General features: G+C 43.6%; 1 protein-coding gene across 1 annotated transcript in view; it reads left to right on the top strand.

Annotated features, from left to right (window-relative positions):
• LOC139308342 (calcium/calmodulin-dependent protein kinase type IV-like) overlaps window positions 1-12419 on the top strand; it is a 63813-nt gene extending 51394 nt beyond the window's left edge. The window contains exons 9-11 of the mRNA XM_070931854.1: window positions 3211-3337; window positions 6221-6373; window positions 11802-12419. Coding sequence (XP_070787955.1) covers window positions 3211-3337; window positions 6221-6373; window positions 11802-12101 — 580 coding nt within the window. The 3' untranslated portion in view covers window positions 12102-12419. The remainder of the gene's footprint in view (window positions 1-3210; window positions 3338-6220; window positions 6374-11801) is intronic.
• The last annotated feature ends 7530 nt before the right edge of the window (window positions 12420-19949 follow it).

The following is a 19949-nucleotide window of genomic DNA, read 5'->3' as shown; positions in this document are numbered from 1 at the left end:
AATGGAGCCCGACTCACTTAAGCACTGCCTTGCTGAGCAACAGAAACGTTGGGCTCCATTGTGGTCATATATCAAGGACTAACTATGCAACACTCTCTTTCCTTAAGCTGCCCTGCACACAGCAAATATGGGCACCACCACCTGCTGGCAGGTTGGCAATACGATTTTATGCCAAACTTTTTTTGCCAGCAGAAAGACTGATGAACAGCCCAGAGCCGTGGAGAACATCCTCACATCATAACTGCTGCATGAGGCTAATAAATCTGTTGCTAACAGGTTTCTAGTTTAAGTAGTGTTGTTTTTTAACCTATAAAACTGTAGTTGGCTCGGTACTGAGATGCCTTAAGGGTCACCTCCTTCAGCTAAGAATCGATAGCCCAATAAGAATATTTCCGGAAAAATGCTTTGTAGTTCTCCAATACCATGAAGTTAGGAGCACTGAGGCCAGCAGGAAATGTTTCTCACTAATGAGAAGCTAGATTAACCTCAACCTCATTTCAGAAGCATATATTAAATCAGAGCTCTTCCAGAAGTCTTTAAAAACGTAGCTGATGGAAGGAATACCCTATCTGTGTTTTATGTTATTGGGAGTTATGATTTTTAACTTCTATAATTGCATTATAAATAAATAAATAAATAAATGGGACGCGGTGGCTCAGTGGCTAAGACGCTGAGCTTGTCGATCGAAAGGTCAGCAGTTCGGCAGTTCAAATCCCTAGCGCCGCGTAACAGAGTGGGCTCCCGTTACCTGTCCCAGCTTCTGCCAATTTAGCAGTTCGAAAACACGTAAAAAATGCAAGTAGAAAAATAGGGACCATGTTTGGTGGGAAGGTAACAGCATTCCATGTGCCTTTGGCGTTTAGTCATGCCAGCCACATGACCACAGAGACGTCTTCGGACAACGCTGGCTTTTCGGCTTTGAAACGGAGATTAGCACTGCCCCCTAGAGTCGGGAACGACTAGCACTTTTGTGCAAGGGGAACCTTTACCTTTACCTTAATTCGATTATCGTGGATAACTCATGTGCCTCATTTGACTCATTTGACTTCTACTTTGCTGAGATTTGTTTAATCATAGTGGCATATGCCAAAACACAAACAAATCCTTAACATTGTAATGTAGTCCTCATTCAGTGACCGTTCAAAGTTACAATGGCACTGAAAAAAGTGACTTATGATAATTTTTCACAGTTACAACCTTTGTGGCATCCCCACGGTTGCATGATCGAAATTCAGATGCTTGGCAACTGTTTCCCACTTATGACCGTTACTGTGTCCCAAGGTCATGTGACTCCCTTTTGCAACCTTCTGGCCAGCAAAGTCAATGGGGAAGACAGGTTCACTTAACAACCGGATTACTAATTTATCAACCGCTGTGATTCACTAAACAACCGAGGCAAGAAAATGGGGCAAAACTCACTTAACAAATATCTCACTTAACAACAGAAATTTTGGGCTCAATGGTGGTCGTAAGTTGAGGACTACCGGTATATTTAGGGCAGGAGTCTTAGTTTTACTTTGCAATGTAAGTGAAGGGCCTACAGTGCCTCAGAGATGAGGTGGGAGAAGGAAGCAGTGAACAGGAAAGCTACAGAGGCGGAAAAGAAAACCCAGCTACAGTAGTGGCCAAAATTGTGGAAACCTTTTGGGAAAAGTGTATTTTTGAGGTTTGATGACTAATAACATCACACTTTTTTTTTGAGTTTCAAGGTAATCATATTCCACTGCTGGAATGTCCTGGGAATAGCCCAGATCTTAACCCAATTGAAAATCTATGGAACCAGCTAAAGAAACTTGCTAGTCAGAAGCGACCCAGCAATAAAACCCAGTTAATAGAAGAAATCATTCAATCTTGGTTTCACATTATAATAGCTGCAGAACTAAAAGACTTGGTTCACTCCATGGAAAGATGTTGTAAGGCCGTAATTTATGCTAAAGGTTAACCAACTATTAACTGACATGGTGATAATTTTTGTATATCTCGTTTTTTCTACGTGTTTCACTTTTCTTCTTTATACTGTAACTGCTATTCTAATAGCAAATCCTTCATAAAACTTATTGCATTACAGTCTTGATTAAATTATCTTTCCATTGATATATAATTTTATGGTACTACTCAAAAAAAAAAAGTGGTGTTATTAGCTAGTTTTAGAAAATACACTTTTCCCAAAAAGTTTTTGGCCACTACTGTAATTACACCCCTCCCACATTAATTGATTGATTGATTCAGTTTCAAGCATGACTCAGTAACAACTCAGTGTGACTAACAAATAAAAAGCAAAAGAAAATGAAATACATCAAGAAAGGGGGAAAAAAGGAAGAGAGCTAAACCCCCAGGTAACCAACTTCAGGTAATCCTCGGTTTATGACCATAAATGGAGGCCAGCGGTCACCAGGAGCCTTTGAGTTCTAGTCCTATTCTAGGCATGAAAGCCAGCTGGATGTCTCTGGGCCAATCACTTTCTCTCAACCTAACCCACCTCACAGGGTTGTTGTAGTGGAGAAAATAGGAGGAGGAAGGCGGGTTGGATATGTTCGCCACCTTAAGTTATTTGTAAAAATAATAAAGGCGGGATATACATTGCATTCGGAGGCTCCAGCTGGTCCAGAATGCGGCTGCGCGGGTTGTTACCGGAGCTTCTCGTTACTCCCGTGTAATACCTCTCCTGCGCGAGCTGCACTGGCTGCCGGTGGCCTTTCGGATCCGCTTCAAGGTGCTGGCTCTCACCTATAAAGCCCTACATGGCAGGGGCCCAGGGTACTTGCGGGACCACCTCCTACCGGCCTCCCACCGCCCAGTGCGGTCACATAGGGCTGCCCTCCTCCAGGTGCCATCGGCCAGACAATGTCGGCTGGTGGCCCCCAGATTGAGGGCGTTCTCGGTGGCCACGCCGACCCTCGAATGAATTACCCACCGAGCTCCGGACAGCCCCTGATCTCCGTTCCTTCCGCAAAGAATTTAAGATCTGGCTTTTTACTCAAATCATCTGATCTGGTTGGGTTTTTTAGTTAACTCTAGGATTTTAAATTGGACTTTTAATGCTATTTAGTGATATTGGTTTTTTTGTCATTTTATACTTGTGAGCCGCCCCGAGTCCTTCGGGAGAAGGGCAGCATATAAATTTTAATAAAATAAAATAAAAATAAATATACATAAATAAATCAAATCCCCAAATTATAGGGATCTGTTTCTTCCTTTTTTTTCCCCTAGGCTGTGTGGCTTTGAGCCCTTCTTTGACCCAAGAGGAGATCAGTACATGTACAGCCGAATCCTAAATTGTGACTATGAGTTTGTCTCCCCTTGGTGGGATGAAGTGTCCCTCAATGCCAAGGACCTGGTGAGTTCCTGTATTTTGAGCACTGCCCTGGCAGATGATCGGCCCCTGTCTGCATCTGCTTGTTCTGGCATACATTAAGGAACCCTGGTGGCACAGTGGTTAAAGTGCAGTATTGCAGGCTAACTCTGCCCACAACTGGGAGTTCGATCCTGATGGGGCTCAAGGTTGACTCAGCCTTCCATCTTTCCAAAGCCACTAAAATGAGGATCCTGATTGTTGAAGGCAATATGTAAATAATGCTCTACATCAGGCGTGGGGAACTCTGGCCCTTTTATGACTTGTGGATTTCAAATCCCAGAATTCCTGAGCCAGCCATGCTGTTGAAGTCCATAAGTCATAAAGGAGCCATAGTTCCCCACCTCTGCTCTATACAGTAAACCGCCCAGTGATATAATATACCGGGTGGTATAGAAGCCTAAATGCTATTGCTTTGAAAGGTTGAACTCATGTTCTTCAGGCACCACATCAGGGGTGGGATTCAAAAATTTTAGCAACCGGTTCTCTACCCTTGCTGGGTGGGCGTGGCCATGGTGGCCATGACCTACTCGGCCTCCTGCACCACAGTGGGGGGGTGTTTTCGCCCTTCTCAGGCTCCAGAGGCTTTCCTCGAGCCTCCAGGAGAGCAAAAACAGCCTTCCCCAGGCACCGGAGGCTCTCTGGAGGCCAGAAACAGGCCCGTTTCTGGACTTCCGGTACTTCAGGTCAGCCTGTTTTTCACCCTCCCCAGGCTCCGGAGGCTTTTCTTGAGCCTCTGGGAGGGTGAAAAAGGCCTCCCCCAGGCCGGAAACTGGCCCATTTCCAGACTTCTGGGAGGCCTGTTTTTCACCCTCCCAGAGCCCTCCGGGAGCCTCCAGTTTGCCTGAACCGGTCCGAACAACTGAATCCCACCCCTGCACTACATCCCCTCAAGCATCATCCTGCAAATGAAAGTACCAGACTCGCCTTCCATTCTTCTATAGAGATATGCTTGGATCTCTCTGGGGTGGGAGAGAGCAGTGAGACGCCAGTTCCATGTGGGGTCCTTGGTGTTTTCTGAGCTTGGTTGTTTTGTTGCAGACATTTCATTACCCAACTAATCAACCTCTTCAGGGCTAGACTAGAAGGGAGTGGAGTTTGCCCTTCTAGCCCTGATGATGTTACCTAGTTTGATAATGAGATGTCCGCAAGAAAACAACCAAGCTCAGAGAGCACGAAAGACCCCACAATTCAACTCGTGAGCTATACATATTCTCTTCTATTGGTACAAGTGCCTTGACTGGCCGAGTCCACACCATGTGAAAAAGACACTTTCCTAGTCGATCCATTCTGCTAGGGCAAGATCAAATGGTCTCCAAATATCAAATGTATTCCTAGCTCCCAAGACCGGATCATTGAAAGAGCCTGGTGGCGCAGCAGACTAAAAGCCTGTTATTAACATTCAGCTGCCTGCAATTATTGCAAGTTCGAATCTCCCCAGGCTCAAGGTTGACTCAGCCTTCCATCCTTTCTAAGGTAGATAAATTGAGGACCCAGTTTGTGGGGGCAATAAGCTGACTTTGTATAAAATATACAAAAGTATGAAGGCTATTGCTTAACGCATTGTAAGCCGCCCTGAGTCTCCGGAGAAGGGCGGCATATAAATCAAATAAAAAATAAAAATTAAAAAAAAAAATGTTGCTCCAATATTCTAAGAGATAAGGCATGGACTGGACAGCAAGGCTGCCATTTTGACTTTTTCAACATCCCTCTCCCCTCCCCGGCCAGACACCCTCAGTTAGCCCAATTTTATTTATTTATTAAATTTCTATGCGATCCCTTTCACTGTTGAAGTGGGAAGCTCACAAAGTGATAAAAAAGATCAGTCTCAAAACAATTTAAATTAAAAAGCCGTGGTGGCTCAGTGGTTAGAATGCAGTATTGCAGGCAAACTCTGCCCACGGCCAGGAGTTCGATCCTGACCCATTCAAAGCTGAGTCAGCCTTCCATCTTTCTGAGGTTGGTAAAATGAGGACCCAGATTGTTGGGGACATTAAGCTGACTCTGTAAACTGCTTAGAACAGGAGGTCTCCAACCTTGGGAACTTGAAGACTTGTGCACTTCAACTCCCAGAATCCCTCAGCCAGCTTTGGCATGGGAGTGGGGTCCCCTGCATACCCCATCAGCTTCCCCCAGTGCAGGGCACCCCCACTGGGGCCACAGACTAACCAGGCTAGGATTAAAGTCCTTCTGGAAGGCCAAGAGGGTGTGGAGGGGTGGATCTCATCTCGAGAGGCAGAATATTCCAAAGAGCAGGGGCCACAGCAGAAAAGGCTCTGCTCCTGGACCCTGCCCAATGGAATTCCTTGACAGAGGAGCTCTGTAGCAAGTCTGCTGGACTGCTGGAGCAAATGGGACAGGACAGTCCTATGGGGTGAGATGGTTCCTGGACCCATGCCATAAAGCCTGGCGCCATGCCAGTGGTGAAATCCGAACCAGTTTGCTACCAGTTCGCTGGCTGCGCATATGCACTGCGCGCCAAATGCATGCTCTGTGTGCATGTGCAGTACACGCCAAAAGGAGGCTTGGGAAGGTAAGTAGAAGTGGGGGAGGGGATCAGCTGTGGCATGCGATTTAGCTTCGCTAGAAAGCAGGATTTCTTGCTTTCGTGCGCCACAGCTGATCTCTCCCCCCCCCCCGCTATTCTACTTACCTTCCCAAGCCTCCTTTTGGCGCATGCTTTATCACTTATTGAACCAGAGTGAACCGGTAGCATTTCACCCCTGGCCCATGCCATAAAGGCTATTTACATCCATTATTATTTGTTAAATTTATTTGCCGCCTATCTCACAGCGGGGCTACTCTAGGTAGATCCCACATGATATGACACTGGAGATGTCGCAGTAAATCTCTCTCTGGCTCTTGTAGGTACAAAAGCTGATTGTCCTGGATCCCCAGAAGAGGCTAACAGTCCATCAAGCCCTAGAGCACCCTTGGGTGACTGGCAAAGCTGCTAAGTTTGCTCACATGGACAGCACCCAGAAGAAACTGCAGGAGTTTAATGCAAGGAGGAAATTAAAGGTAAGATTCTGGGGATCCTGTGCTCCTGTCTGGGGTCCCACATGGGGGCTGGGAACTAGGAGTCCAAGCTCAGTGGCAGAGGCTCAGAATCAGGGTGCAAGGCAAGCCACCCAAAAGCATAGGACAGGTGCCTGCGGGGGCAGGTCAAAATCCAGTACAGGTAGACCTTGACTTATAACCAAAAGTTATGATGGACCTACTTTGGGCTACTTACTCTATAACCCAAATTCAAAGTTCTGAGATTCACACACACACACACACACACACACACACGGTCACATGACAATTTCAGACCCTTGGCAACATGACCACCTTGTCAGAGTTTGTTGCACAAATCAAATCCAGAAAGCACACACAGGCAGACTGATGCAGCAGGATTCATTAACTTCTTTATATACATAATAATACATGAAGATAAATGTACAACACCAATATAGATTCTTCTTCAACATAGTAGCAGTTACAAGCAAAACACCAGGCAGGCGAGAACAGTTAGTTTCATTTCAGCAGAGCAGACAAGCCCAGGCTCGTTTCATTGCAGAGCTGAGCACAGAGCTGAATACAAAGAGAGCCTCCTCTATATAGGGCAGTTAAGCTTCTGCACAGACTCAGTTGCCTTAAGCCATGCCCAGACTTCAGATTTAAGTTTCTGTTTCCAAATAAGCCTCATTGGCTGACCTTGTTACCATGTCTCCATTCAGTCCCCATTGGCTGATCTATTCCAGTCCATGAATATTCATACTCTGACACATATTTACTGCGATTTGCAGCGTCCTGTTCTGCCTCAGCTACGGACCCCAAAGAACACAGCACACCCAAAGTTTGTACAAAACTTAATTTACTAAAATAACTCAGTCTATTTCAAAACAAAGGCTGTTAATAAACTTTCTTAACAGCCTACAAGAAACCAAAGATAAAGTAATCACAATCTTACTAAGGTTGGCAGAAAGCCCAGAAGCAATTTGCAGAGAATCCAGACACGAAGTAGAATGAACTAAAGTTGTTCCCTACAAATTGCTTCAGTTGGCATTCCTCCTTAAATAGGCTAAGGGAGTGGCCAATTAGCCCCAAGCCTTACTCTCGAGGAGACCTCCTCCTGAGGAGCCACTCCTGCCTTTTGGCAGCTCTGGGCGCCCGTGCATCGAGAAGAGGCTCCTCCTCTTTGTCTCTTCACTTAAAGGAGCTTCTGGAGGTTCTGAAGGCCCTGGCTGAATCCCTGCCTCTGGCACCACATCTTCTCCAGCCTCCTCATTGTCTGACTCGAATGCCAGCTGCACAGGCTGCTGGCGCAGCACCACACCAGCCTCCTCGCTGTCAGAATCAGCTACAATCCGCACAGGCTGCTGATGGGCCACAACACGTCGTATGGTCATGTGACTGCTTTTCATGCCATAAACCAGCACCTGCTTTCAACAAAACCATGCGCACAGCCAATCATTGGTTCGCTTAACAACCACTGCAAAAAAGATCATAAAATCAGGTCAGACACGTGACTGACCCATTTTACAACTGTCCCAACTTACAATCGAACAGGAACAGAGTGGTGGTTCTTGTTCCTTAATCTTCCCTTTCGAAATATTGGGCAAGAATTCGTATGTGGTTGGAGAAGATGACGCAGCAGCATTTTGATTTAAAACCTGAGATATTCCTGCTGAGGATTTTATCAGAAAATTATAGTAAAGAAAATGATATTTGATTATTCATGAAATAATGGCGGCTAAAATTGTATTTGCACAGAATTGGAAAGGTGAAGAGATTCCTAGAGATGAAAATGTGATTAAGAAAATATTGGAATGTGCAGAAATGAATAGATTAAAAATTGCAATTGAAGGAAAGGAAGAATCTGATTATTATCGTATATGGGATTTATTTTATCAATGGTTAGAGAATAAATATGAATGTATAATAAAGTGAAGTAAGTTAAGAAGAAAATGTATTAGTATTAGTATTAAAATAAGAGTAGATATAGACAATGAATACAGTGGTAAGCTTTTGTACCCAGATGACACACTGTTTAATGAATGATGGAATGTTTGTATTAAAGAATTTTTTTAAAAAAAAATTTTTTTAAATCTTCCCTTTTGCAGGGAGGGTGATTTTTAAACCCAGGGATGGCTCTGTCTGGGGTAAATAGAGTGCCTGATATTTTCCTCTTGTGCAGAAGATGTTAAGTGTGTGATTCTTCTAAGACTGTAAAAGGGAATTCTAGGATAACAGGAACACCTGTAGCCAATGGCTGGCTTTGGTGGATTGGCTCTCTACCCCCCTGAAGCCTGGCAGATGTTTGTAACAGTGATCCAATTGCAGCTATTACTTCCCTTTTTCACATTTTTGTTCCATTGGCACTCAGCCACCTGGGTTTAGTATTAGAAAACATGGTGCCGATGAGAATTAATTAATGTAATTAATTAAAATAAATGTATACAAGCAGTCCTCGGTGACCAACAGTAATTGGAACCAGGAACTCCATTGCTAAACAATGCAATCATAAAGCATGGTATCATGTTACCATGCCAATTTACAGTGGCAGTTCTGGCAGTACCCAGTGCTGTTGTTAGGGTAAATCCCATACAGGCCAACGTCCCATATATATGACCTTGAGGGAGGAGGGGAAGAGATGCTGTCTGGGAAACAATCAGATAAAAGAGGTGGGAGCCCTCGGTTGCATAATGAGAAAGAAACTTAGGCAGGACTCACCCTAATTGAGCAGGTTATTAAAAGTGATGGCGGGAGGTTTGCAATTTCAGATTTGCAAGATTAATACAGCAATGTAACCTTACAATTAAATAGAATTAGCTCACCTTTCCTGGTCTGGTTTACCTGGAAGGGCTGACATCCATTTTGCAAGTCTGAAAATACACATTTCCCACCGTCACTTTTAAGTGTTTGGTTCATTAGGATGGGTCCTTCCTAACTTTTTCCCCCCCTGACCATCAAGCCCCTTCTTCTCTGACCATTCGCTAAACAGCATCCCTTCCCCTCATCCCTCAAGATCATTCCCATGACCAGGGCATTATATTATCATGGTGGCCTCAATTGCAGATGCAATCTAGATATGACAAAGACATGAACAAGTATGACCTTTATAAAGGACGAATAGTCTTTGATCAGATAGTGTTGAACTTTGGTGAAAAATTAATTTACGAAAAGGAACTATAAATTGACAATGGCAACTTATTTTTAAAAATTATACAAAATGTTCTATAGGTGGTACTTACCACTTGCTAGGTTAGCTAAAGTGTTTAAAAATTTGTCTAGCAAATATTGGAAGTGTAACCCAAAAACGGGCACATATCAGGGGTGAAATCCAGCAGGTTCTGACAGGTTCTGGAGAACCGGTAGCAGAAATTTTGAGTAGTTAGGAGAACCGGCAAATGCCACCTCTGACTGGTCCCAGAGTGGGGTGGGAATGGAGATTTTGCAATATCCTTCCCCTGGAGTGGGGTGGGAATAGAGATTTTGCAATATCCTTCCCCTGGAGTGGGGTGGGAATGGAGATTTTGCAGTATCCTTCCCCTGGAGTGGAGTGGGAATGGAGATTTTGCAATATCCTTCCCCCAGGAGTGGGGTGGGAATGGAGATTTTGCAGTATCCTTCCCCTGGAGTGGGGTGGGAATGGAGATTTTGCAGTATCCTTCCCCTGCCACGCCCACCAAGCCACACCACACCCACCAAGCCACGCCCACAGAACCGGTAGTAAAAAAAATGAATTTTACCACTGGCGTATATTACTTACTATATGTGGTGGACTTGGGTTAAAGTAAAAAAATTTTGGAAAATGCATAAGTAGTTAGAAAGGATGATAGGAAAATATGTAGATCTTAAACCTGAACTGTTTTTATTAGGTATAACATCAGAAAAACCAAAAGGGGGAGATTAAGAATGTAATCTGTATTGTTAAACAAATTTAATAACCCAGACAACACAATGATTATTAAGCACTAATAAAATGTAAACAACAGAAAATCAATAAAATCTATTACCAAAAAAAAAAAAAAAAAAAGTTCATTCCCATGAACCCTTACCCCAGTCACACAACTTCCTGTTGGATTCTCCATTGACTTCGTTTGTCAGAAGCTGGCAGGGAAGGCTCCAAAGGCTGATCCCATGACTGCGGGATGCTATGATGTCATAATTGTGAGCCAGTTGCCTAGCATCCAAATAGTGAATATGTAACAGGTAACAGTAACAGAGTTGGAAGGGACCTTGGAGGTCATCTAGTCCAACCCCCTGCTCACGCAGGAGACCTATACTAGGGATTCGAACCGCTGAACTGCTGACCTTTCTGATCGACAAGCTCAGTGTCTTAGCCACTGAGCCACAACTAGGGTGGGCCTTATCCCTCATTCAGCACCATCATAACTTTAAATAGTCGCGGAATGAATGGACATTAAATCAGGACTGCCTGTGCGGTCCCTCATCTCACAGGGCCAATTCTGGGTGGCTAACATAGAATTTAAACTCAGTAAAAACAAGCAATATTGTTTATTTATTTAACTTATATGCTGCTTTTGTTATTTTTACAAACAACTTAAATATCTAATACTTCTTCTTCCTCTTATTTTCCCCACAACAACCCTGTGAGGTAGGTTGGGGTGAGAGAGAGTGGCTGGCCCAAAGTCCCCCAGCCAGTTTTCATGGTTAAGGCGTGACTAGAACTCACAGTCTCCCGGTTTCTAGCCTGGCGTCTTAACCACTAGACCAAACTATAAATAATAATAAACAGGGCCAGCCAAAGAGACTTTTAACAGTCACTGCCAACAACATCCCTTTTACAGCTCCTTTAAAATAATAAGCATGTACACTCAAACCAAAGTCACTCTTTGCAAGGGTGAAATGTAAAATTTGTTACTACCGGTTCTGTGGGCGTGGCTTGGTGGGGAGGGGTTAATGTGACTGGGTGGGCGTGGCCAACTTTTTTTTTTTTAACTTTTGAAAGCATTTTTTCTAATGCTTTGAAAAGCCTCTGCCGATCAGGCAACTCAGCTGGGATCGTCAGAGAGGCTTTTTAAAAAATGCTTTGAAAAGCCTCTCTGACGATCAGGCAACTCAGCTGGGATCGTCAGAGACTTTTCAAAGCATTTTTTTTACCACCTCTTTCAGCCAAGAGGTTGCAGAAAAAACTACTTTGAAAAGCCTCTGACTTGTCCAGCTGAGCTGCACAATCATCAAAGGCTTTTTTTTTTTTACTTTTAAAAGCATTTTTTCCATTGGAAGAGGTTGTAGAAAAAATGCTTTTAAAAGTTAAAAAAAAAAAAAGCCTCATGATTGTGTGGCTCAGCTGGGCATAGTGGGGGGGGGGGCTCAGGGATTTTTGCTACCGGTACTCAGAACAACCCGCCGCCATCGCTACCGGATTGGGCGATCCGGTCCAAACTGGGAGCATTTCACCCCTGACTCTTTGTCTTCTCATGTCTAATACAAACAGGCTGCCGTGAAAGCAGTGGTGGCATCCAGCCGTCTCGGCAACCACAGCCACCACGAGGGATGCAGAAATGAGCGCCATCAGGATGCTACCAAAGAAGAAAGTGCAGCTCCCTCAGCAGAGAGTGGCCTCTTTCTCCAAGAAGGGAACCTTTACAAGGAGGTTGAGAAGATGGAGACTGACACAGAAGAAGCCATGACCATAAACACCCCTTTAGCCAAGGTCGAGAAGCTCGAAGGTTTCCAGAACGAGAGTCCCGTAACCCCTGTGATGATACTTAATGGTTCCGGCTGCAACACTTAACCCTATGGCCCATCACCGCATTGCTCTTGTCACCACCTCAAGGGGTATAGTGTCTGTCACCACCGCCCGATAGACCAAATTCTAACAATGACCATCAAAGACTACCAGCCGGATTTGAGAGAGCAATTCAGATGGAGGCGGACCGAAAGCTAGTTGAAATTATGAGAAAGTGCTACGGGGACATCTTCTACAACCTGGCATCTTCTGGTTATATGGGATTCCTGCTCCTATCATCTTCATCCAGGAATGATGGGAACTATGATCCAATTTTTTTTGGAGAGCACCAGACTAGGGACGGCACTAAGGATAGGCTGCTCTGGGCTGTCATATTTTGCAGAGACATCCATGTTCTTTAATATCTTTTCTGTGTGTGTGTGTGTGTGTGTGTGTGTGTGTGTGTGTGTGTGTGTGTGTGTGTCTTTGTGTGTTTCTTTGTACACACAAGCATACAGCAAAAGGATAAGAATACGTGCATTTGTTTGGACCCAGGTAGCTTAGAAATCATATATATATGATGATATATGTATATATCAGTCGTGGTATTCAGCCAGTTCTATCCGGTTCAGGCGAATTGGTAGGGGCGACTGCGGGATGTCATGATGTCCCATTTTTTCATGTTTTCGAGGCTCTGTGCATGTGCAGAAGGCCTTGTGCATGCGTGGAAGCGCGGAAATGTGCGTGTACGAACCGGTAGGGAAGGTAAGTGAATACCACCCCTAGTATATATATATGATACACACACACACACACACACACACACACACACACACACACACTACAAACTATTCTAAAAATACAAGCTCCAGGTATATTTGTAAAAAAAGAAGCAGACATCCTGCGAGTTCCGGAACTTAAAATTTTAAAATAATTAAAATTTTATTTTATTAAGCTTTCATCAATCATCTGCTGACATCATCAGAGTATTAAACTACCATTACAGAGATCTCTGCCTTTATATGCCATTAATGGCATATAAATATATATTATATTTATTATATTATATATATATTAATGGCATATAAAGGCAGAGATCTCTGTAATGTAATTTAATTGATGATATGCCATTAATGGCATATAAATATATATTATATTTATTATATTTATATTAATGGCATATAAAGGCAGAGATCTCTATAATGGTAGTTTAATACTCTGATGATATGCCATTAATGGCATATAAATATATATTATATTTATGATATTATATTTATATTAATGGCATATAAAGGCAGAGATCACTGTAATGGTAGTTTAATACTCTGATGATGTCAGCAGATGGCTGACGAAAGCTTAGTAAAATAAAATTTTAATTATTTTAAAATTTTAAGTTCTGGAGCTCGCAGGATGTCTGCTTCTTTCTTTGTATATACACATATATACATACACTACATACACACACATACATACATACACACAATAAAAATTGGATGAAATACATACATATATACAAACATAACGTGTGTGTGTAATATATCCCAATTTTTATTGGGTAAATATTCTTGGTGGCTCCCTAAAAGGCAAAACTACCAGAAGTTTATTTCTTTTCTATTTGAAATCCCATAGTAATAATTCAGGGAGAAGCGGGAGAAAAGAACTTTTCTTCTATTGCTGCATAAGATTCTTTTAACTGCAGGCACCATCTTTGAATCTGAGGTGTTCCACTCTCAGAGTATCTGCTCTAAAGCCACTGCCGTCTTTCTATTCAGCAAATACCTTTGAACCATGTATACCCAGAAGGATAAGGTGCTTTTCTACCTAGTCAGTGATTTTTTCCAACTGTTTGTGAGCCAGATGGAATACATTAAGGAACAGCTGCCTCCAGATGCACCCTCCAACCAATAAATAGGTGCCGCCATTGTTGCTTCTCTGAATTATTTTCTTGCCGGTAGGCCCAAATTTTGTCTCCTTCCAAGAGCAAAGGACTGGAGCAAAATTATCCACCCAGAGAAAAGTGATTTCTCCATACAAAATAGCTCTGGACTTGTCTCCACTCTGCAAAGTGCATTTGACCTATATGATCTCCACAGGATCAAAAAATTGGTCCCACCATCTCCGGCCACCTTGAAGCAGGGATCTCACCAAATATAACGGGGGAAAAACGCTTCCCCAAAAATAAGAATATTTTGATTCTGCCAGGGTGTGATCCGGTGTCATCCACTTCGCATCGTTATTCCAGACAGAATGGCCCCTACTCATCTGAACATTATGTGTATATTATGCCCCCCCCAGCTCTTAAAAAAGAAAATGTCTAGTATTTTAGCGTGACTCAGCTAGTTTCTTGCCTAAAGCAGAACTAGAACTCCCAGTCTGCTAGTTCCAACCTGATGCATTCAACTACTATTCCACACAGGCTCTGCACTGTAACTTTAACTCCTTAAATTAAGTCTTGCCTTCCAGACTTAATTTGTAGAGTGAGTATTTGCCTTCTTTAGGGATTTGAAGCAGTGGTGGGTTTCAAAATTTTTTACTACCATTTCTGTGGGTGTGGCTTGATGGGCGTGGCATGGCTTGGTGGGCGTGGCAGGGGAAGGATACTGTAAAATCTCCATTCCCATCTCGCTCCAGGGGAAGGTTACTGCAAAATCCCCATTTCCTCCCGGTCAGCTGGGACTTGGGAGGCAGAGAATAGATGGAGGCGGGGCCAGTCAGAATTTTTACTACCGGTTCTCCGAACTACTCAAAATTTCCGCTATCGGTTCTCCAGAATTGGTCAGAACCTGCTGAAACCCACCTCTGATTTGAAGAATGCTTTCCAATCTGTTTCTGCCCGCCCCATCTTCTTCGCCAAGCTCAAGATGCACATTTCTTTCGACTGTTCCTTACCCGGATCTATTTCTATACTTCGTCCCGACTCTTTTGCCCTCCACTTGATCTGGGGCTGCCACAAAGAAGTGGGGGGGGGGTGTCAACCTATTCTCTTGTCCTGAAGGCAGGACAAGAAGCAACGGATAGAAACGAATCAAAGAGAGAACCAACCTAGAACTGAGGAGAAATTTCACCTCCGTGAGAACAATTAATCAGTGGAACGTCCTGCCACCAGAAGTTGAGGGTGCTCCAACACTGGAGGTTTTTAAGAAGAGATTGGACAATCATTTATCTGGAATGGTGTAAGGTTTCCTGCCTGAGCAGGGGGTTGGACTAGAAGACCTCCAAAGTCCCTTCCAACTCTGTTATTCTGTTCCCAATTTGCTACATCCTTCTTAAAATATCTCACCGCAAAATGGACTCAAATTTTGGAAGTGGTTTTTCTGACTTTATACACACTGTGAGAAGAAGGTCATCAGAAAGAGTGTTCATCACCTCAAAGAACTTAAAATACAAGGATCAATGATGCTGGTTTGATAGAAGCAAAGGGACAAAGTGATAAATAATATTTTTGTTAGCTTGATATGGGGCCAAGAGCAATCTGAAACTGGAAGAATTAAATGGAGCTTGTGGACAAAATAGCTTTCTTCTTCACTGCTCTGCAGAAAACATTTATTTATTCTCCTTGCCGTTGCTTTACAGTTTTGTATTTGAGCAACAAACAAAACAGGACAAGGTTTGTTGAGAGTCTCTGCAGTAACTACTGTAGTAATTTCCAAACAAGGTTCAGTTCTGTTTCTGCAAAAGTCAGAAATGGCAGGACAAGTGATTAGGTTATTGTCTCGCTAGGCACCACAATTTTGCGAAAAGCATTTAAAAATTGGGATGTACGTGGCAAAACAACGGGACATCCAACCTTCACTGGGGCTAATGGGATGTGGCCTTCTCACTTGCTAAGAGGCACCTTGTTATACATTTGGAAGTCCGTGCATCATGCGGTCACAAATAGCCGCATCAGCCCTCACAAGGCAACAAAAAAATCCCAAAAGAACAGGTAGCTGGGGATGTCAAGGTTCCGACGGATGCCCTAATTAAATCATCAGCCTCGAGCCAAGAGATCACTCCACTCTGGGCACTGTGGGTAACCCTGGGAGACAGCCTTGACAGAGATATGTCTGGAATGTACTTCTGTTTTTGGCTGCCGTGCTGCTTCGTCGGTTTCCCATCCCCCTTGCCTATGGCAACTCGAGAGCAGGCCAGGGATGCTTTGCGAGTTAACGGGATATATAGCCCAAGCGTTGAAAGGGGCTCTGGCGACAGACGAATGGCTCCAACTACATAAAGAAGAACTTTCACAAAGAGGCGACCTGGCATGGATGGGGAATAGATTGTACGTGGCGGCGAGCTGGCAAAACCTGGTGCTGCAACACAACCACAACACTAAGACCACGGGTCATTTTGGATTTGTTAAAACTCCCCACCTTGTGAAACGCCAGTTGTGGGGGGCCCTCACGAAAAGAGACATGGAGAGTTACGTGCCAGTTGCCCGGTTGACACAGTGACCTCTGAGAAACAGGCTGGTGTTCCTTTCACCCACCTACCCTCAGAAATAAGTGTGTTGGAAGTATTCTGGTTAAATCGCAACTCTTTTAGAATTAATTTGCTGGTATGAAAAACATCTATTATTAACAGATCAGTGATGCTCCAATTTGGATGGCGATTGCCTTCGGTGCAACAATATGAACTAGCAGGGGGCATGTTTTGTTTTGGACGTTGCCTCGGTTTCTAATAATAAGCACTAACAACACAATATTTTCGATCGAAATATTGCCAGAAATTCAAGGGCTAGGCTCCCGTTCGAGTCCGTCGCTTAACGTTGGACTTAATTTCAAACACGGACATGAAACAGCTATCCAGAACTTAGAGGGTGGAAAAACAGTTTTTCTTCTCCCCCCTCACCCCATCCCACCCCCCCCAAAAAAAAACAGCTGAAGAGAAACTGTGATGCTGCCATCGATCTTGAAATATTTATCCATGTCGTATTGCTGGGATAAACTGGAGAATCCTGGAAAGCAACCTACAGTACATTTTATGATACTCGGTTATACTGTAAGCAAATAGATGTATGAACGGGAAATTGAAAAGAAGCTGACAATGGAAGGTGGGTCGGGGGAGGGCGGGACGGAACCCAATAAGTGTATTGATCGAACTTTATTTATGTCCAGATTTATGTCTGGATGCTATAAGAAATGTGATAGATTGAACAAGGTAAAATATTAGATTGGATCTAGGGAACTCTATCCAGGTAGACCTCAACTTATGACTACAGTTGGGATCAAGCTGTCAGTTGCTAAGTAATGTCATTGTTAAGTGAGCCATCCCCAATTTATAACCTTTTTTTTTTGCCATGGTCATTAAGTAAGTCACACGGCCGTTAAGCAAATCCAGCTTCCGCCATTGACTTGGCTTGTTGGAAGATCACCGAGAGGATTGCAAATGGCAATGTAAAATAACAAAATTCAACGTCTGAATCTTGATCACGTGATGACAGGTTTATTTATTTATTTATTGGTTCGATTTATATGCCGCCCTTTTCCGGAGACTCAGGGCGGCTTACAATGCGTTAAGCAATAGCCTTCATACTTTTCTATATACCTGCTTAGTAGGGCTTTCGCCCTCCCCCCTCCCCCAAGCAGTGTTCTTTTTTTATACAAAGTCAGCTTATTGCCCCCACAAACCGGGTCCTCATTTTACCTACCTTCAAAAGGATGGAAGGCTGAGTCAACCTTGAGCCTGGTGAGATTTGAACTTGCAATAATTGCAGGCAGCTGGTGTTATCTTAACAGTGCTTTAGTCTGCTGCGCCACCAAGGCTCTTTTATTTTATTTTATTTATTTATTTTATTACTTTATTATTTATTTCTTTATTTTATTACCAAGGTATGCAGCAATGGTCATATGTGGGTCGTAAATAACCTTTTTCATTGCCATCATAATTTTGAATGGTTCTTAAAGGAATGGTCATAACTTGAGGACTGCCTGTACTTTCCCTCCAGCTCAAGGCTCACTTAGTGAGATTAGGCTAGGCATTCTCACCAGTACTATTGCACAAGCTTTTGTTTAAACTTGGGTTATGACTGGAAGACAAGTGTGGCACAAATGTCATAAGTGAAAGATTTTAGATGTTATTTACATGGGTTAATAAAAGGTTGGGGAAATACATCACTGAAAAATTGTATGCTTCCTACGATGACCATAATCCTAAAGGGCTTGTGAATACAATTATGTTTTCAATTAACCAAGATACTGTTTCGTGTTACGTGTTAAAAATAAATACATTAATCCAAGAAACCCGATGGGATTAAAATTGTGGAAATGATTTAAAAGGACACCCGGTGGGTTTGTGTTGTGCTTTTTATTAGATTGTTTTTGTTGTTGTTAAGTTGCTTCTTTTGGAGTAGGCATAGCTGGGAGTGTCGGGTTAACCTGGATAAAAAGTGCTTCTGATCCAGCTTAGGCACCCTTCACATGCAAGAAGGAGCTTCAGATCCAACTACTGCACATCAGTTCACACCTGAGTGTTTTTGTTCTGTTTAATGACTGGAGAATGCATCAAACCGTTTCTTTTAAACTTTGCTTAGTCTCTACAGCAGGGATGTCAAACTCGATTTCATTGAGGGCTGCATCAGAGTTGTGTTTGATCTTGGGGGGGCAGGTGTGTGTGGCTGGGGTGGGCGTGGCTAGCTAGACATCATTCGTATTGGGGGCGCCTGTGGTGGCCTGAGCACTCTGCCAGCGAAAATGGGCTCCCGAGCTCCGTGTTTGGCTGCGACGGCCTCCTGCCACTCTCTGCCAGCGAAAACAGGCTCCCCCCGAGCTCTGTTTTTGCTGGCAGAGGGTGGCAGGAGGCTGTCGCAGCCAAACACGGAGCTCAGGAGTTTGTTTTCGCTGGCAGAGGCACCACAGGCTGGTTAGTTAGTTAATTAGTTTATTATATTTGTATACTGCCTTTCTCCTGAGGGACTCAGGGCGGTGAACAGCCATGGTAAAAAATGTACAACAAAAATTAAAAGCTTATTAAAATAATTCAATCATTCGGCCAAATTTAAAACATCCAACTAAGATCATTTTAAAACCCCTATCAAAACCCAATTTAAAAAACCTTTATCCTGTCAGTCCAGCTTGCTGGAATAATAGGGTCTTCAGAGCGCGACGGAAGGCACGGAGGTCGGGGATCCTTCGTATGTCCGGGGACAGTTCATTCATAGGGGCGGGGCCCCCACAGAGAAGGCTCTCCCCCTGGGGGTCGCCAGCCTACACTGTTTGGCTGACGGCACCTTGAGGAGGCCCTCTCTGTGGGAGCGTATTGGTCAGTGGGAGGCAATCGGTGGCAGAATGGGGTCCTATAGATAACCAGGTCCTAAGCCTGATCTTTCACTATTTTCAGGGCAGCCCTGCGGGCCCGATCCAAACACCCTGAGGGCCAGCTCCGGCTCCCGGGCCATGAGTTTGACACCCCTGCTCTAAAAGTAGTCCCAGAATTACAACAGTTCGTTTAGTGACCGTTCAAAGTTACCACGGAACTGAAAAAAACTGACTAATCAATGTAGTCATGTAATCAAAATTCAGATGCTTGGCAACTACCTCATATTTATGACGGTTGCAGTGTCCCAGGGACATGTGATTCCCTTTTGTGACCTGGCAAGCAAAGTCAATGGGAAAGCCACATTCACTCAACAACTGGGTTACTAAATTTAACTTTTGCAGTGATTCACTTAACAACCGTGGCAAGAAAGGTTGTAAAAGGGGACAAAACTCGCTTAACCAATGTTTCACTTAGCAACAGAAATTTTGGGCTCAGTTGTGGTCATACGTTGAGGACTACTTGTACTTCAAGTACGAAGGATTGGATGTAACAGACAGTTTCTGTCCTTCCGGAGCTGTCGGTCCTCACTTCCTTTTCACAGGTTATATACAATATGTGCAACATTTACAGTTACGACAATAGTTGAGGCAAAAATTTATGTTGCTAAGCAAGACAGTT

Source organism: Pituophis catenifer, unplaced genomic scaffold, assembly GCF_029215685.1.
Source record: "Pituophis catenifer annectens isolate HBS135680 unplaced genomic scaffold, rPitCat1.0.hap2 SCAF_1, whole genome shotgun sequence".
Taxonomy (NCBI): Eukaryota; Metazoa; Chordata; class Lepidosauria; order Squamata; family Colubridae; genus Pituophis; species Pituophis catenifer.
Note: the sequence above shows the minus strand (reverse complement) of the source record. Positions and strands in the feature narration are given on the sequence as shown.